The following is a 19,166-nucleotide window of genomic DNA, read 5'->3' as shown; positions in this document are numbered from 1 at the left end:
TTACTTATTGTCTGTCACTCAGCACCACTTTAATTATTGTCTGTCACTCAGCACCACTTTAGTTACTGTCTGTCACTCAGCACCACTTTACTTATTGTCTGTCACTCAACACCACTTTACTTATTGTCTGTCACTCAACACCACTTTACTTATTGTCTGTCACTCAACACCACTTTACTTATTGTCTGTCACTCAGCACCACTTTAATTTCTGGCTGTCACTCAGCACCACTTTAGTTAAACAAACTCCAGGTACTTGTCAAATGAAGTGATTTGTGAAACTTTTGAGACATGGGAGAGTATATGTTTTTCTTATACACTGCATTCACATATTTTTTTGTCACACTAATCATTCCTTTCCATGCTGTACCGTACTGCCCTGAGGAAGTAATCCTAATCAAATATGTTGGCATAGACATCATAAGTACTGTAAATTTGATATGACTGGCAATAACTCCTCGTAACCTATAAAGATTCACATTCATTCTGTTAATCCGGGATTTATTAACTAGCGTTGACCAGGAGAAAATGATAACTGTACCTCTAGTGTGGATTTGAGCCGAGCGACAGTTCCTAAGAAACAGTCCCCATCATAAAAATTCAGCCTCCATGTGCTCAAGTGGGGGGTATTTCTGGTGGAAAAATTGTATTTCTGCTGGCACCATTCAAGGTCATGCTTGGGACATCATTATTTGTCGCTACGGGGCTCAGCTTAAGTTGACATTGTATTTGCTAAATGTCACTTGCAATTAAAGTTGATCATATAACTGGGGAAAGGTCACCCGCCAACTTGGGTGGCGCGAACAGGAGTCCCCGGCCGACTCAGACGCCGCCCGCCGCCACCCGAGACCCCATCGTTCTGTCACCCTCCCAAAACACGCAACATGTTCTCCATGCCATTGTGCTTTTAATTACACATATTACACTGATTAGATTTGCATTTCAGGTTTATGGGCACCCTTAATTGACAAAGATGATTACAAATTAGTGACGGCTGGCTGCGCAGCCCGTTTGTCACCTTGAATAGCCGCAAGTCATGCTGCTCCGAGTTCCACGTCCCCGGGATTAATCTTAGCGATTTCACGATCAGCATAAAAGCATGTGATCAAATGTAATTCCAATTTTTTATTTTATTTTATCTGTCATTCTGTGACCTCTAGCTCGGCTAAGGGGATATTTTGTGGATAATTAGGGCTGTGTAAGTTTGTGTCATTCTCCTGTTCTTGATGTGCATGCTGACTTTGTTGTGTTCTGCTCTCCCAGGCCCCAGTACTACAAGGTGATAGAGGAATGTGTGTCTCAGGTGGTTCTCCATCGCAGCGGGATGGACCCAGACTTCGGGTACAGAGAGAGACTGGATGTAGACTTCACCCACCTCATTGGTAGGTCTGCCAGAGCTCTGTCTTTCCTCTGACATTTAAAAGGGTGAATTTGCAGCCAGTAGGACACCATTATACACCTCCAAAACTGGTTGAAATGATATCATTATTAACACATTTGAAAAAGTTTTTTGTTTCTGGTTAGAATGACATAATTTCAACCAGTTTTGCCTCCTAGGTCTCCCTAACCTACATACTGTACAATATAGCTTGAATCAGTATCTCTTTTTTTAATACTAGTCTTGTTATTCATATTTTGTCTCCTAATCGGTCTAAAGCATCCTCAGATATATTTTTCTGTTGTACTGCGCGGACAGCAGGATGTGGGTGTTGCTAAAAATGGTGCAATATCCCTCTCATTATTATCTATCCTCATTTCCCTCCTGAGAGCCTTCCCAGAAAAAACTGCAGCCCCTTGACATGTATAGGAAAAGGTAGTCTAATTACGAATAAATAATGCATTACCTGTTAGGTGTGACTGTGGCACATCATGTCTCATCATAAGCACATGGAGATTTCACAGCGTCTTCACTCTGCCGAGGACATTCATCAGCAGAGTTTCTTGAATCCTAGAGGAAACAGGGTCTATTTGCCCCAAATTAGAAATGTAGTCATTCATTTCCTTCAAGTAGAGACAAATTAATGAAATAACTAAGTGTTTTTATTTTTATATTTTTGTTCTTCTGTTATTGTCACTAACAGTTCTGTGGCATCGTGCTGACAAAGTCTCATTAAAAGTTTCTGAGCCCATCCGTGATTTTCTCACATTTTTATATCGCTGTAATGAGTTGAAAACAAATGTTTCGGGGCTTGGTTTTTAAACATTGGCAAACCTGCCGAACAGAATACAAATCTCCTGGGGGATATGTCAAGAAAAGAATGAGCCGACAAGTGCCTTTCCCCCCTTTCTTCACTCATTCCCTCTCTGTCTCTCTGATGTAATATTCCTTTTAGGGTTGATCTGGAATCTTAAGTAGGATGTTAACAATGTACAGTGTAATTGAGAGAATCAAAGTCACTCCGTGGGTTCTTACTGTCGTTGCTGCTGTCTGCCCTCTTTTTTCTTACAGATCAGTGCGTGGATAAAGCCAAAGTGGATGAGAGCGAACTGAAGGCTGCTGAGTTCTCCAAAAAGGTGAGGTACAGTGCATCATTCCCCTCAACTCCATTGGTATGCCACCACCACGCTCCCATCAGAAAGCCCCCCCCCCAAGAGATCCTGGTCCAGCTATTGATTCTGGTCACTGATCAATAGCTGGTGAAATAGTTTAACAAACTCTCTCAAATTTCCGGAATAAAGTTTTTAAGTAAAAGCTACAATGTCGAGGAAAGATTGGACCAACCTAACTCCTGAAGATTGTATCTACTTTGTAACTGGATGGAGTAGCCTACTTTATTCTGCGTCCACGCTGATCTTCAAACAGAGGATTAAAGTGCATGAAGTGTATTTTTATTATGTAATGATAGACAGTACAATCAATTTCCACTATATATTTGTGACCGACCGCCTAATATTTGTGACTGACCGCCTAATCGGACTTGTTCACATTACTGTCTCTGGTAAACACACTATATCAAATCTAAGTTTATTTGTCACATGCGCAGTATACAGAAGGAGTAAACAGTACAGTGAAATGGTTTCATAGTAGCAATATCAAAAACAAAGTGTCCAGATCAATATATTGTATAAATTATTATTAGATGATGTACCTGACATACTTGTCTAAATTGATCATCTGGCAGTCTTTTGTTCAGACATGCAGCTACCTAGCTAAACAATGAACCGGCATTATCCCAACTCATACTACTACCAATACAAACATTGTCATAGCTGGAGTATGAATCTGCAGGTAGCTAAAGGGCTACTGTAACCAACTAGGTTCAATGTTAACTAGTTAACATTAGGCTATAACTAGCAATGCAAATGGATTTCTGATTAAAATAATATTACTACACAGATCATACCCATAACGTTCACCAGCTAGCGAACAGTGCACTTTAACTTGCAATGAAATTTAGAAACGTATGATATCTGAAAATGTAGCTAGACGCTTTACGGCAGACTGGAACCATTGAACTTCGTTATGTTTGTAGCTACATCTTGTTTGGCCAGCGTTGAGTTAAGTCCCTACGTTTCCCACTGACCGTGGCGTGTACAGGAAGTAGGCAATCACTTTTTCCAACTGATCTGTTAATAGCACCTGCTAAATTCGGGGCATCAATCTTGTTGAGATAAGTAGCAAAGCTTTTGTAGTTCTCGATGGCTAACATTATATCTTTAAAAAACGGTAGAAAGGACTGTCAACAGATACTGAACAGCTCACGTTATAGACAGACGCATGCTCCTGTACATGGCAGACCAATCCAAATTCATCTCCCGGCATGTCCAACCCATCCATAATCTCAGCCAATCATGACTAGCGAGAAGGTTTCCGACTTTTTCCGTGGATTAACCAACAAGGCTTGTAATTGAACGATTTCATTCATATTTATGGATGGAATATACATTTGTTATTTAAACACGTGAAAGTTCACATATTCCAGAATGCGTTTCTGCCAAAAAAACACATTTGGATTTTATTTATTTTTAGACATACGTTCAAATGCCTCTCCTGTTTAGTAGTGACGTGCAACATTTCATGAAACGAGTCACATTTCTTTAGTACACCACCAGTACTGTGAGTCACTGGTACTTCCGGCAGAATCCCCCCAGAAGTGTTTTGGTGCATGTGACTCAGACCTTAATGGTACTCTAGTTTGAACCAGTCTGTAAAGGCATGGTACTGTATCACCACGCCACATATGCCCCCACAGTCCCCCCACACCCCTGCCTCTGTGTGTGGGACATCAGAGGCGTCCTGGGTGTGAGTGGAATGAGAGCAATGTCCCCCCCTGCGGCAGCAGTGAAAACATTGTCGTGACACGGGTTGCTTTCCCACAAAGGTTAGATCCGTCACCAACACATGAAAACCGGACCCAAACCACAGCCTGTGGACGACAGGGTAGAGGCCACCAAAGGCCTATGAATAGAGGTAGGAGATGGGGCCAAGTGTGTGCGAGACAGTCTGTATCGGTGTGTGTTGACTTGCCCTGCAGTTGGCCATTCACTTGAGACAACTTGGTCCTAACCGGAGTGTGTGTTGTGTTGAATTGTTGCAGTTCGATGAAGAGTTCAGCGCCCGGCAGGAGGCCCAGGCCGAGTCCCAGAAGAAAGAGGAGAAAATCAAAGAGCTGGAAGGGCAGATCTGTAATCTGAAGACCCAGGTAAGGACCAGAGGAGACGAGAGGAGCATACACACCCATTACTCCAGACTGCAGTCTGAAGCCACAAGCTCCCCATAGAGGTATTGTACAGTGTCCATGTGTTCACAAATACATACACAGTCTGTACCACTGGTTTTACCGAAATACGTAGTCTCTACCACTGGAAACCCAACCTCATTGCTTAGTTTAATGTTCAAAACAGTATTGAGGAAGGCATAAGAAAAAAGGGATTGGGGCAAGCAGCAAACATTGATCACATCATATTTACAGTGACAAGTAAAAAATTATGTGAACCCTTTGGAAATACCTGAATTTCTGCATAAATTGGTCATACCATTTGATCTGATCTTCTTCTAGGTCACAACAATAGACAAAAACAGTCTGCTTAAACTGATAACACACAAACAATGATATGTTTTCATGTCTTTATTGAACACACCGTGTAAACATTCACAGTGCAGGGTGGGAAAAGTATGTGAATCCTTGGATTTAATAAGTCCCTCCTTTGGCAATAATAACCTCAACCAAATGTTTTCTGTAGTTGCGGATCAGACCTGCACAACGGTCAGGAGGAATTTTGGTCCATTCCACTTTTCAAAATTGTTTCAGTTCAGCAATATTCTTGGGATGTCTGGTGTGAACTGCTCTCTTGAGGTCATGCCACAGCATCTCAGTCGAGTTGAAGTCAGGACACTGACTTGGCCACTCTGACTGGCCACTAACTCTGTGTTTTGGGTCATTGTCCTGTTATATCACCCAACTTCTGTTTAGTTTCAATGGGCGGACACATAGCCTAATATTCTCCTGCAAAATGTCTTGTTAAACTTGGGAATTCATTTTTCCGTCGACGATAGCAAGCTGTCCAGGGCCTGAGGCAGCAAAGCAGCCCCAAACCATGATGCTCCCTCCACCATACTTTACAGTTGGGATGAGGTTTTGTTGTTGGTGTGCTGTGCCTATATTTCTCCACACATAGTGTTGTGTGTTCCTTCTAAACAACTCAACAGTAGTTTAATCTGTGCACAGAATATTTTGCCAGTAGCACTGTGTAAGGTGCACTTTTGCAAACTTCAGACGTGCAGCAATGTTTTTTTTGGACAGCAGTGGCTTCTTCCGTGGTGTCTTCCCATTAACACTATTCTTGTTTTAGTGTTTTACGTATCGTAGACTCGTCAACAGAGATGTTAGTATGTTCCAGAGATTTCTGTAAGTCTTTAGCTGACACTCTAGGATTCCTCTAAACTTCATTGAGCATTCTGCGCTGTGCTTTTACAGTCATCTTTGCAGGACGGCCACTCCTAGGGAGAATAGCAACAGTGCTGAACGTTCTCCATTTATAGACAACTTGTCTTACCGTGGACTGATGAGCATCAAGGCTTTTAGAGATACTTTTGTAACCCTTTCCAGCTCTATGCAAGTCAACAATTCTTAATCTTGTGTCTTTTGAGATCTCTTTTGTTTGAGGCATGGTTCACACCAGTCAATGCTTCTTGTGAATAGCAAACTCAAATTTTGTGAGTGTTTTTTGTAGGGCAATGCAGCTCTAACCAACATTTCCAATTTCGTCTAATTGATTGGACTCCAGGTTAGCTGACTCCTGACTCCAATTAGCTTTTGGAAAAGCCATTAGCCTAGGGGTTCACATACTTTTTCCAACATACACTGTGAATATTTAAATGATGCATTCAATATAGAGAAGAAAAATACAATTTGTGTGTTATTAGTTTAAGCACACTGTGTTTGTCTATTGATGTGACTTAGATGAAGATCAGATCAAATTTGATGACCAATTTATGCAGAAGTCCAGGTAATTCCAAAGGGTTCACATACTTTTTCTTGCCACTGTAGTTGTTTCTCCAAAGCATGTTTGTCCAAGATGACCTTTTACTGCAGTGAGCTGAATCAGGGCCACACGAGTGTTTCTTCGTAGTCTTAAACAAATCCACTCTGAAACTAAAGTATACACCTCACATACAATGTTATGGGCTTAAAAAAAGACAACACAGCAGTACCATGTCAGATAGAGAGTTGAGATTAATTCAATGTTGAGTTTGCATTGCACTATTACACTTTATATACATTTCAGAAGACTGAATTATAACAAAACCGTTTGACAGAGAAACACCGGATTTTCGGCTTTCAAAAAATAATGTTTATTTATTATTCATAACATTCCTCCCTAAAGGACGATTTGATCATTTGACTGTAGGAAAGGACTATTCCGGTTGTGAGAAAAAATGACTTTTACTAATTTGGTCAAATTGAAACCTTTCTACCCCAGTCACGGATGCCAGGCTCTAAGTGGGTATTTTCTAGCCATACGGGAGCGTTTGATTCAGTAAAGGGTTCATCTCCTTTTTAAAATGTCGGATTTGATATTGGCTGAATTGCTCCATGGCAGCCTGTTCCATGCAATTGTATTATCACAGAGATGGATTTCATTTCTTCTCTGGCCTTGGCATCCCCATCTTTTCCCAGACAAAACCCCTCAAACCTAAGCACAGAAAATGACTGCTATTTCCTCCTTAACCCAATTTGAAACACTTCAGTGTTGCCTTGGGACAAAAGGGCAGTTTGCTTCCCTGCTTACTGAATGTAATATAAGCCAGTGTTGAAAGATGGTATGGCATCCAGTAGCTGAGATTGTTTTCCTCCAAACTAAATTCTGTGGCAGTTGCAAATGTCCGCGTTCCACATCCCTTTTCCACACCTGCACATTTAGCTCTGTACTGCGTCGCCTGGACTTTTTCCAAAGACAAGTTGCTGTCATTAAGGTCCCTGGCAGCCTCAGTGATAATCTATTGTCAGTATTAGTGCGTGGCGTGAGGCTTGGTCCTCTTCCTGTCTAGACAGAGGCAAGTTTTTTTTCTTTCTTCCCCGATTGCACTTAATTTGTGTGCAGTCCTCACTCCCCCACTTCATCTGCCGGAGTGCCATGTTGCCACTCGTTACCTTCTCTCTCGGCCAAACTCGTTCATCATTCACCCATCGCCCCAACGATTGCCCGCCTGCTGCATTCACAAATTCATGAGGCCAACATGGTGGCCGGGTCCCGTCCGCACCTCTATCATCCTCTCTTTTTCTCTGGTCTCTATATTTCTGCTTTTTTCTGTGTCTTCTCTCTCTCTGCTTTATCTTCTCTCTCTCTGCTTTATCTTCTCTCTCTCTCTCTGCTTTGTCTTCTCTTGCTCTCTCTCTGCTTTGTCTTCTCTCTCTCTGCTTTGTCTTCTCTCTCTCTCTCTCTCTCTCTCTCTCTCTCTCTCTCTCTCTCTCTCTCTCTCTCTCTCTCTCTCTCTCTCTCTCTCTCTCTCTCTCTCTGCTTTGTCTTCTCTCGCTTTGTCTCTCTCTCTCTCTCTCTCTCTCTCTGCTTTGTCTCTCTCTCTCTCTCTCTCTCTCTCTCTCTCTCTCTCTCTCTCTGCTTTGCCCTCTCTCATTGCATGAGGCAGTGTCACCCTCTGCTTACCTGCTTTCCCTGAGTGCTCCTTTTTAAGCACTGTTTTTCCAGGCTTTTCCCCCTCCCACTAACAGGCCCCCGGTCTTTTGAAGCCAGTCTGTTTGTGGTGCATTAACAGGTAGTGTAGCGGAGTGAAGCCCCCGAGAGTCAGCTCCTTCTCTTCCTGCCGTCTCTGAACGCGCCTTCAAAGGCTGCTGGAGCTTTGCACATCAACAGACATCTGCCTCAGCAGGGAAACATCTAATGCGCTTGGCGAGAGCTCACTTGAATATGGCTGCGAGTTCTTCAAGTTACATCCAGGGGGTGTGTTGGTCTAAAAAAGGGCTCGATGTAAACATGTATGTTGTCACGCTCTGCATGGCAGGAATGCGCTCGTGGTCAAATTGGTTTCTTTAAGAAATGTGTATGTGTAGTATAAGGTGATTTTTCAAAGGTTTTCTTCTATTGCTTTCACATTGGAGGCACAGAGAAAGACTGTTACCTTTTGAGTAGGATCCTCCTCACTAGGAACACTCTTGCTAAGAACAGACATGTGTCGTCAATTTGATCTCTTCGGGCATACTGTAGGAGATGTGCCATAGCTCTCACAATTTCCGCCGCGATCATGACACAGATTATTTTGTTTATCTGGCAACATGTTATCTGGAGGTACACATTTTGCAATCACAGCAATATTTAGGTTGCAGTGTTGAAGTCTTGCAATGAAGCACATAAATGGAAATGTGGGCGCTAACAAGATACTCCGTTTCAATATGACAATTATTTGAATTCTAAAGTGTATCCTTCCTGGTGATGATGTACAGGCCTGTTTCTTCCCTTGAAAACAAAGTTTCTAGTCAACCTGTTTTAAAAGGGTTGAAACTGCAACAGATGAACACAGTGTTGTACTAAGCCATTATCTTCCGGAGTGCAGCACCTCTAAATCCATGCAAAGACACTACACTTAGATTGTTCATCAAAGCTGCTGTGGTGGTACATCTGTCGTTTTATTGAATATGAATGAAGTGGGATCTCTGTTCACATCTCGTCGACAGAGCTCTTCGTGGAAATAAAAACATGTCTCTCTGTCTCCTAGCCCCTGCTACTTCACCTTGTCTGTGAACCGACAGATTTAATGAGAGCCTGTCTCAGGGAGCTTCCACCTTTTGATGTGTCTGTTTGATTATCCCCGCGATCCGATCGAGCACAGGTTTCGCCTGTAAACATCGACAAAACGCAATGAAAACACATCAAATGGAACTAATCCACCTCCCATCCCTGCCAACCCCTACGAACCCACCTCAGCTCAGAGATAACGGGGGAGGCGTTCGTAGAATTGGATGAGGTTGAGATGAATAATTTTCAGGTGCGGTAGATACCTTGGACCTATTCTGTGCCATTAATGGGCTTTAACAACCTGGAGGTCATGTAGCTGAACCAGCATGGCCAGGACTGAGGTTGGAAGGTGTAGCGGATCACTCTCTCCTATCTGGCTCTGCCTGTCTACCTGCAGACCTCTCTCATTCCCAGACTGGACTGAGCTTGTAATGAATGCAACAGGCATTTCGATACAACTACCACTGCCATGTGTTCTCAGTGGTTGCCAAGTAATTCACCGTCAAATGTAGCAAGTGTTTGACATGCATGTTTCTTTGGCTGTTATTAACCTCATAACATTTTTTTTATGTCAATACCTTAGGTTTAATACTTGAGTGTAATGTTCCATCAATCGCATCTTTGAGTGTAAGAAATGCCTGAGGGGTTCAAGTTCCATGCCATCCACTTATCCTGTGGTTACAGTTTTTAAAATAGAGGCCTTGAACTCGCCATAGTCCATAGTTAAGGATGGAGTGTAAAATAAAATGTTCCCCATTCACCTTAAGATTGCACTTTACAACGAGGTTCTAAACTCTGGTGAAATGGAAGTCCTTATTCCTTCTCCTTTTCCATTACACATGTTCAATATTTAATACTCCTCAGTCCACAGTAAGGCTGTTCTGTAGGAACCACTCCATATAAATATGTTTCACTACGCAGTTGAGTTTGTACCCATCTACACAACGGCTGTTATTAAGACGTTAGAATGTGATGAGGTCATATAGAGTGAAATATCAAAGCGACAACAACATATTTAGGATAAAATCAATGCCTGTCGTATATATCTGAGAGGGGAAAGTAGGGAATGCGATTTGCTAGAACATGTTAGAACGTAGCGTTCCAAAATGGGACCATTGATTGGGTTTTGAGGATACAAAAATAAATGTCATCCACTGTGTGAACATATGGATGGCTGTTTCATCTAGGCTCTGTAGATTACTAAATTAGGTTATTTTCCATCTAATACAAAAGGCACTTTTAAATGCTGAAAATGACTTTGCTTGTTTGAGGATATGAAAGAAATGTGATCTTGGTATTCTATGTGACAGGTAGTACTAATTTATCTATATTAATTTCATCATAACCATGTTTTAACTGGGAATTTCTCTGTCACTTACTCCTCTGCTTCACCTGTCTGTGCCTGGTGTTGGCCTGTGTTCTCTGTTAACAAAAGTACTAGTGTTCCTCTTGTCTGTCTAGCTAACCACCCTCTTTGTGTGCCTCTCTGTTGCTCTCTGTATATGTGTGTATGTCTGGGTGTCTGTTGTGTGTTTGTGTGTCCGTCTGTCCAGTTAGCTAGCGAGGCAAACAAGCTCAAAGAGGCTCAGAAAGTCATCAGTGAAGCTGAGTGCCAGGTGCAGGTGGGTGATACCTTTGCATCCGTGCCCCTCCCTTCCCTTTCATTCTTCTGGCATGGTTGACCGGTATTGGCTGCACATTGAGAAACCTAATCTTGAATTAACTCATGAATGCCCCAAACTCAATCAACCCACATTACACGTATGATGTTTGCTCTGATCTTTGCATATGATTGATTTTCGATAATTGTGCAGTGATCTACATTATATTCCTCGTAATCTGTTAATAGTGCCACACTCTTGGTCTGTAATTGGAGAATGCAATGAAGTTTGATTTCCTTGCATCATACTAAACAAACAATGAGTAATAATCTGTGAGATTTTTATACGTTTTTTATTTCACCTTTCTTTAACTAGGCAAGTCACTTAACCTCTAGCGTCGAGCAATCCCGTATCCGGGAGCGTAATTATAGCCTCAAGCTCATTACCGTAACGCAACATTAACTATTCATGAAAATCAAAAATGAAATGAAAGAAATATATTCACTCACAAGCTTAGCCTTTTGTTAACAACACTGTCATCTCAGATTTTCAAAATATCCTTTTCAACCATAGCTACACAAGCATTTGTGTAAGAGTATTGATAGCTAGCATAGCATTAAGCCTAGCATTCAACAGGCAACATTTTCACAAAAACAAGAAAAGCATTCAAATAAAATAATTTACCTTTGAAGAACTTCGGATGTTTTCAATGAGGATACTCTCAGTTAGATAGCAAATGTTCAGTTTTTCCAAAAAGATTACTTGTGTAGGAGAAATCGTTCCATTTTGTTCATCACGTTTGGCTAAGAAAAAAATCTGAAAATGCAGTCTCTACAACGCCAAACTTTTTACCAAATTAACTCCATAATATCGACAGAAACATGGCAAACGTTGTTTAGAATCAATCCTCAAGGTGTTTTTAACATATCTATTCGATGATAAATCATTCGTGGCAGCTGTGTTTCTCCTCGAAGCAAAATAAATATACACGCAGCTGGAGATTACGCAATAATTGCAACTGAGGACACCAAGCGGCCACCTGGTAGATGTAGTCTCTTAAGGTCAATCTTCCAATGATTTGCCTACAAACACGTCACAATGCTGTCGACACCTTGGGGAAACGACAGAAAGTCTAAGCTCATTCGTGACCCATACATAGCCATATAAGGAGACATTGGAACGCAGCGCATTCAAAATCTGGGGCACTTCCTGTATGAAATGTCATCTTGGTTTCGCCTGTCGCATCAGGTCTGTGGCACTCACAGACAATATCTTTGCAGTTTTGGAAACGTCAGTGTTTTCTTTCCAAAGCTGTCGAGCATCTTTTCGTGACAAAATATCTTGTTTAAAACGGGAACGTTTTTTTTATCCATAAATTAAAAGAGCGCCCCCTATATCCAAGAAGTTAAGGACATTCTTATTTACAATGACTGCCTAACCCAGACGACGCTGGGCCAATTGTGTGCCACCCTATGGGACTCCCAATCACGGCCGGTTGTGATACAGCCTGGAATCAAACCAGGTCTGTAGTGAGATGCAGTGCCTTAGAGTGGCTTCAGAGTGGTCCAGCGGTCTAAGACAGAAACATCTGGGGCGGCAGGTAGCCTAGTCGTTAGAGCGTTGGACTAGTAACCGAAAGGTTGCAAGATGGAATACCCGAACTGACAAGGTAAAACTCTGTCGTTCTGCCCCTTAACAAGGCCGTTAACCCACTGTTCCTAGGCCGTCATTGAAAATCTGAATTTGTTCTTAACTGACTTGCCTAGTTAAATAAAGGTTAAAGTAATCTCAAATGAACTGTTCCATAGAAGATAATCAAATGTGGACGTGTGATGTAATTCTCCCCAATAAACACCTTATGACTGAATCTCTGCCTTTCTCATTAGAGCCGAAATTGGGGGAAGGTTTAATTGCGTAATAGTCCAAGTTAATTACCCACCCGTCTGACCTTCCCCTCGGCGAGATCTAGAAGCTGTGGACCCCTCAATGAACGGGTTAGATTTCAAATCACTCCATACTCCTACGCTAATCAGCGCTCCAGATGAGGATGGCCTAGCAAGAGGGCTAGCTGCCAAGAAGCCATTAGGAGGCTCACCTCTCTCTTGCTCCCAGCTAACTGTGGTCAGTGGTCAGGCTGGTGCTGCCAAGACCTGGCCAAAACACAGCACTATTGGTCTGTAAACAACCTTTTAAAATGGATGTTTGAACCAGAGAAACCAAAACAACTATGTTGCTATAGGGAGAAGGTGCTTGAAGATCCTTGCTGCTATGATTGGAGGATGTAGGAAAGGAAAGGTACTCCCGTGATTTACCTGTGGGAGAAGGTAGAACCCTCCAGGGCACTGTCGAATGCAGGGTTGATTAGCCTTCCATAGACGAGGCTGGAGGGCCTGCAGCACGGCGGGACGAGAGAGAAGGAGGGAAAACAAGAGAGGAGCTATAACAGGCTCAGAGGGCCCCTGAATGTGGAAAAGACAGCACTCTAATTTAGCAGCTAATTTGCTTCCATTCTCTCATATTAATCTTAAAAGAGAAAATGGGCCACGACGGGCTCTGAGATTGACAGACATATAATCATTGGAATGGGAGCGCACCCGTCGAGGGGTTTTGGAGGCGGCCTGCTTCAAACGCTCCTCACCACTTTTTAAATGTTTTACCTCATAGACATTCCACGGCTGGCATTGTGAAATCAAGCACTCTGTAATACCTTCAAAAGATTTGACCGGACGCACATTACCCACATAATCCAATAATGTTTTTGGTCAATGTGGTATAATTGTTGCTGGGCATACTTTTGGAAAGAAAGACCGTTGTCATCTTCTAATCAAACCAGGTCAAATCCTATCTGTGCCATGGGCGGTCTAATTGCCCCATTTGCATATGTTTTGTCTCTAAACACCCCCCCCCACCTCGCCTGTCTCCCCCGCCTTTATCAATGATTATAAATACCTGTTTGTGCTGCAGAGCTGTATGATAGGGCAGACTTGTCAAGGGACTGGCTGGTCTGTGTCTTATCGTTAATGGGTTTAATTTTGCCCGTCTACCGCCTAATAGCCTTCCTTTGTGAGCTCCATCTTGTCGACTTCAGCATTGCTTATCTAGATGTCTAACAGTGGCCAGACAATCCCCTGGCTTCTCCCCAATGGTTATGTGTCGGCTGAACATGCACTGTGCACACACACGTCAATAGGGAATGAATGTACTGGTATGTGAGGATTTGATACAATACATTATCTACCCACCGAACCCTCCTGCAATAGATAGTGTTGGCATAGCATTAGCATGCCATTAGTTTCCTCATTACCAATTCAGGTTCAGGTGGCTCTATTCATCTCATACGCTTCATCTATTAGCCAACTGCAGAAGCAATTGTCATGGTAATCAGCACCAACAATTCAGGCTTGTCTATATTGGAGTCTGATTAAATGAAACGCATCATATGTATAAGAAGAGGGGGAATCATTTTTCCATAAATAGACAATACAAATGTTCTCTACTTTAATTCATATTCAGAATGACTTCAGAATCACAGAAGTCTCCAAAAATATGGACTTTCTTTTTCTTCTTTGTGGAACACTTTACATAGTGTTGATATGAAGCATTCATAAATCATTCATAAAGCCTTAATATGTATGACATAAAAAGGAATAATGCCCTACATATGTTTATATACCCTTTAAGGGTGACCTCTGAAGGGTGTTTATTGGATTTTTTAGTGCTTCATCCAGACACATATAGCCACAAATATACTCAGCATGTCAGAGATCTCTCCAGAGTACTTCTAATGGGAAAGGTGACATACCTCCCTGCAATATTGTTCTGCTGCCTATTAGGTTCTTGTTTATGTAACTACATATTTAATGTGTCTGGTAGACTGTCTCAGGGAACTGAGCGACCCACTTTCCCCAGTGTGAGGTGGAGCGGAGCTGGTTAGGACTCCTGAGTGTTGGCCTCTGGCTGGCTGATAGGGTACTGATAAAATGACTCCTCTGAGTGTTGGTCTCTGGCTGGCTGATAGGGTACTGATAAAATGACTCCTCTGAGTGTTGGCATCTGGCTGGCTGATAGGGTACTGATAAAATGACTCCTCTGAGTGTTGGCCTCTGGCTGGCTGATAGGGTACTGATAAAATGACTCCTCTGAGTGTTGGCCTCTGGCTGGCTGATAGGGTACTGATAAAATGACTCCTCTGAGTGTTGGCATCTGGCTGGCTGATAGGGTACTGATAAAATGACTCCTCTGAGTGTTGGCATCTGGCTGGCTGATAGGGTACTGATATAATGACTCCTCTGAGTGTTGGCATCTGGCTGGCTGATAGGGTACTGATAAAATGACTCCTCTGAGTGTTGGCATCTGGCTGGCTGATAGGGTACTGATAAAATGACTCCTCTGAGTGTTGGCCTCTGGCTGGCTGATAGGGTACTGATAAAATGACTCCTCTGAGTGTTGGCATCTGGCTGGCTGATAGGCTACTGATAAAATGACTCCTCTGAGTGTTGGCATCTGGCTGGCTGATAGGCTACTGATAAAATGACTCCTCTGAGTGTTGGCCTCTGGCTGGCTGATAGGCTACTGATAAAATGACTCCTGAGTGTTGGCCTCTGGTTGGCTGATAGGGTACTGATAAAGATGACTCCTCTAAGTGTTGGCCTCTGGCTGGCTGATAGGGTACTGATATAATGACTCCTCTAAGTGTTGGTATCTGGCTGGCTGATAGGCTACTGATAAAATGACTCTTCTGAGTGTTGGCCACTGGTTGGCTGATAGGGTACTGATAAAGATGACTCCTCTGATTGTTGGCCTCTGGCTGGCTGATAGGGTACTGATATAATGACTCCTCTGAGTGTTGGCATCTGGCTGGCTGATGGGGTACTGATATAATGACTGGTGTAAATACCATCTTCAGTCCCTAACAGAGACATCACCCAGGTCCATTTGCCAGACTGGTGTAATTACCATCTTCAGTCCCTAACAGAGACATCACCCAGACTGGTGTAATGACCATCTTCAGTCCCTAACAGAGACATCACCCAGGTCAATTAGCCAGAATGGTGTAATTACCATCTTCACTCCCTAACAGAGACATCACCCAGGTCAATTAACTAGACTGGTGTAATGACCGTCTTCACTCCCTAACAGAGACATCACCCAGGTCAATTAGCCAGAATGGTGTAATTACCATCTTCAGTCCCTAACAGAGACATCACCCAGGTCCATTTGCCAGACTGGTGTAATTACCATCTTCAGTCCCTAACAGAGACATCACCCAGACTGGTGTAATGACCATCTTCAGTCCCTAACAGAGACATCACCCAGGTCAATTAGCCAGAATGGTGTAATTACCATCTTCAGTCCCTAACAGAGACATCACCCAGGTCCATTAGCCAGACTGGTGTAATGACCGTCTTCACTCCCTAACAGAGACATCACCCAGGTCCATTAACTAGACTGGTGTAATGACCGTCTTCAGTCCCTAACAGAGACATCACCCAGGTCAATTAACCAGACTGGTGTAATGACCGTCTTCAGTCCCTAACAGAGACATCACCCAGGTCAATTAGCCAGAATGGTGTAATTACCATCTTCAGTCCCTAACAGAGACATCACCCAGGTCCATTAACCAGACTGGCGTAATGACCGTCTTCACTCCCTAGCAGAGACATCACCCAGGTCCATTAGCCAGACTGGTGTAATGTTGGTTAAGCTCTGGCCTCCAGGTCCCCAGCCTACGATTGACAAGGATGACATGATTTGCAGGGCAGACGGGGATGACATGAGTGCAGGGATGACAGGGGAATATGCACCATCATTAACATTGATCTCCCATCTTTGTAGATTGCAGCCGGACCAGCGGCGGCCGGGACAGGAGTCCCACCTTCTGCCCTACCGGGGGGATTGGCACTCCCTCCTCCGCCGCCTCCTGGCATGGCCAGCATGCCCCCTCCGCCTCCACCCCCGCCACCTCCAGGCGTAGGGCCACCCCCACCACCCCCTCCCCCCGGTTGTGGTCCCCCACCACCCCCTCCCCCCGGTTGTGGTCCCCCACCTCCCCCACCCTTCCCCGGGGCTCCAGGTATCCCTCCGCCTCCTATGATGGCCATACCTGTCATCAAGCTGCCTTATGGACTGGAGGCCAAGAAGACCTACAAGCCTGAGGTCGTCATGAAGAGGGTCAACTGGTCCAAGGTAAAGTAGCGACAGATGGAGCTGTAGGTACTAATCGAGAGAGTGCACCCTATTCAACACTACCGTCGGTCTATTCAGGCAAGCGTTCAGCCACAGGGTACACTACTCTGCACTCTGCACTAGAAATCCTCACGTAAACACTCCACTGCTCGAGTGTACTTGCATTCACACACACTCTTAGCATAATTGAATACAGACAATGTGTTGTGTAATATTCCATCTTTTAAATACGATTTCAACTGGGGCTGTTCTCTTCATATGGGCTTTATTCTACTCCCAGTTAATTTATCTATCGCTCGAGGGATTCTAGGAGTTGCAAACGGCATTAATTTAGTGGTGTTTTGCATATGCTTATGTGTGACCTTGCTATTTAATCTTCAATTATTGACAACAGCCAAAAGGAAATGGTTGTCTCTCGCTCGCACTGTGAAACCCTGTTGAAATCTAGCTGAATCGCATTATCAGTAATTGCGTAAATGGAGGCAAGTCATATAGCAAGGTTGCACGTCTAATAGGAGACAAAGTTCATTGAAATGTATTTATTATGTTTTTCTCATTTATCTTCTTTTCACTGTAAGAAAATGAGTGTGTTTGCATTCATGAGTGCGCAACTTTTCACATCCGTCTCCTTCCCGGCATGGCAATGACAATGTACATCTGCATTAACCTTGCCTCCGCAGGCACTTCGGTTGGGAGATGCAAATTAAATGACTAGATGGCACTCAAATGCCTTCAGAGTCACCTGTTAGGACCAGTCATCTGTCTTCTCTGTTAGGACCAGACTCATCCGTCTTCTCTGTTAGGACCAGAGTCATCTGTCTTCTCTGTTAGGACCAGAGTCATCTGTCTTCTCTGTTAGGACCAGAGTCATCTGTCTTCTCTGTTAGGACCAGAGTCATCTGTCTTCTCTGTTAGGACCAGAGTCATCTGTCTTCTCTGTTAGGACCAGAGTCATCTGTCTTCTCTGTTAGGACCAGAGTCATCTGTCTTCTCTGTTAGGACCAGAGTCATCTGTCTTCTCTGTTAGGACCAGAGTCATCTGTCTTCTCTGTTAGGACCAGAGTCATCTGTCTTCTCTGTTAGGACCAGAGTCATCCGTCTTCTCTGTTAGGACCAGAGTCATCTGTCTTCTCTTTTAGGACCAGAGTCGTCTGTCTTCTCTGTTAGGACCAGAGTCACCTGTCTTCTCTGTTAGGACCAGAGTCATCTGTCTTCTCTGTTAGGACCAGAGTCATCTGTCTTCTCTGTTAGGACCAGAGTCATCTGTCTTCTCTGTTAGGACCAGAGTCATCTGTCTTCTCTGTTAGGACCAGAGTCATCTGTCTTCTCTGTTAGGACCAGAGTCATCCGTCTTCTCTGTTAGGACCAGAGTCATCCGTCTTCTCTGTTAGGACCAGAGTCATCCGTCTCCTCTGTTAGGACCAGACTCATCTGTCTCCTCTGTTAGGACCAGACTCATCTGTCTTCTCTGTTAGGACCAGACTCATCCGTCTTCTCTGTTCGGACCAGACTCATCCGTCTTCTCTGTTAGGACCAGAGTCATCCGTCTCCTCTGTTAGGACCAGAGTCATCCGTCTCCTCTGTTAGGACCAGAGTCATCTGTCTTCTCTGTTCGGACCAGAGTCATCTGTCTTCTCTGTTCGGACCAGAGTCATCTGTCTTCTCTGTTCGGACCAGAGTCATCTGTCTTCTCTGTTCGGACCAGAGTCATCTGTCTTCTCTGTTCGGACCAGAGTCATCTGTCTTCTCTGTTCGGACCAGAGTCATCTGTCTTCTCTGTTCGGACCAGAGTCATCTGTCTTCTCTGTTAGGACCAGAGTCATCTGTCTTCTCTGTTCGGACCAGAGTCATCTGTCTTCTCTGTTCGGACCAGAGTCATCTGTCTTCTCTGTTCGGACCAGAGTCATCTGTCTTCTCTGTTAGGACCAGAGTCATCTGTCTTCTCTGTTCGGACCAGACTCATCTGTCTTCTCTGTTCGGACCAGAGTCATCTGTCTCCTCTGTTCGGACCAGACTCATCTGTCTTCTCTGTTAGGACCAGACTCATCTGTCTTCTCTGTTAGGACCAGAGTCATCTGTCTTTTCTGTTAGGACCAGAGTCATCTGTCTTCTCTGTTCGGACCAGAGTCATCTGTCTTCTCTGTTCGGACCAGAGTCATCTGTCTTCTCTGTTCGGACCAGAGTCATC

General features: G+C 43.7%; 1 protein-coding gene across 8 annotated transcripts in view; it reads left to right on the top strand.

Moving 5' to 3' along the window:
- Window positions 1-19,166, top strand: part of diaph2 (diaphanous-related formin 2) — a 749,871-nt gene that overhangs the window by 259,116 nt on the left and 471,589 nt on the right. For 6 of the 8 annotated variants that reach the window (XM_052512438.1, XM_052512437.1, XM_052512434.1 and 3 more), the window contains 5 exons: window positions 1,263-1,381; window positions 2,449-2,513; window positions 4,538-4,642; window positions 10,745-10,813; window positions 16,628-16,978. In XM_052512438.1, coding sequence (XP_052368398.1) covers window positions 1,263-1,381; window positions 2,449-2,513; window positions 4,538-4,642; window positions 10,745-10,813; window positions 16,628-16,978 — 709 coding nt within the window. The remainder of the gene's footprint in view (window positions 1-1,262; window positions 1,382-2,448; window positions 2,514-4,537; window positions 4,643-10,744; window positions 10,814-16,627; window positions 16,979-19,166) is intronic. The other 2 variants (XM_052512441.1, XM_052512440.1) reach the window with 1 other exon arrangement.

The sequence above is a fragment of the Oncorhynchus keta genome, chromosome 4 (genome assembly GCF_023373465.1).
Source record: "Oncorhynchus keta strain PuntledgeMale-10-30-2019 chromosome 4, Oket_V2, whole genome shotgun sequence".
In the NCBI taxonomy this organism is placed as follows: Eukaryota; Metazoa; Chordata; class Actinopteri; order Salmoniformes; family Salmonidae; genus Oncorhynchus; species Oncorhynchus keta.
The sequence above is the reverse complement of the archived record's forward strand: the minus strand, read 5'-3'. Positions and strand labels throughout refer to the sequence as shown.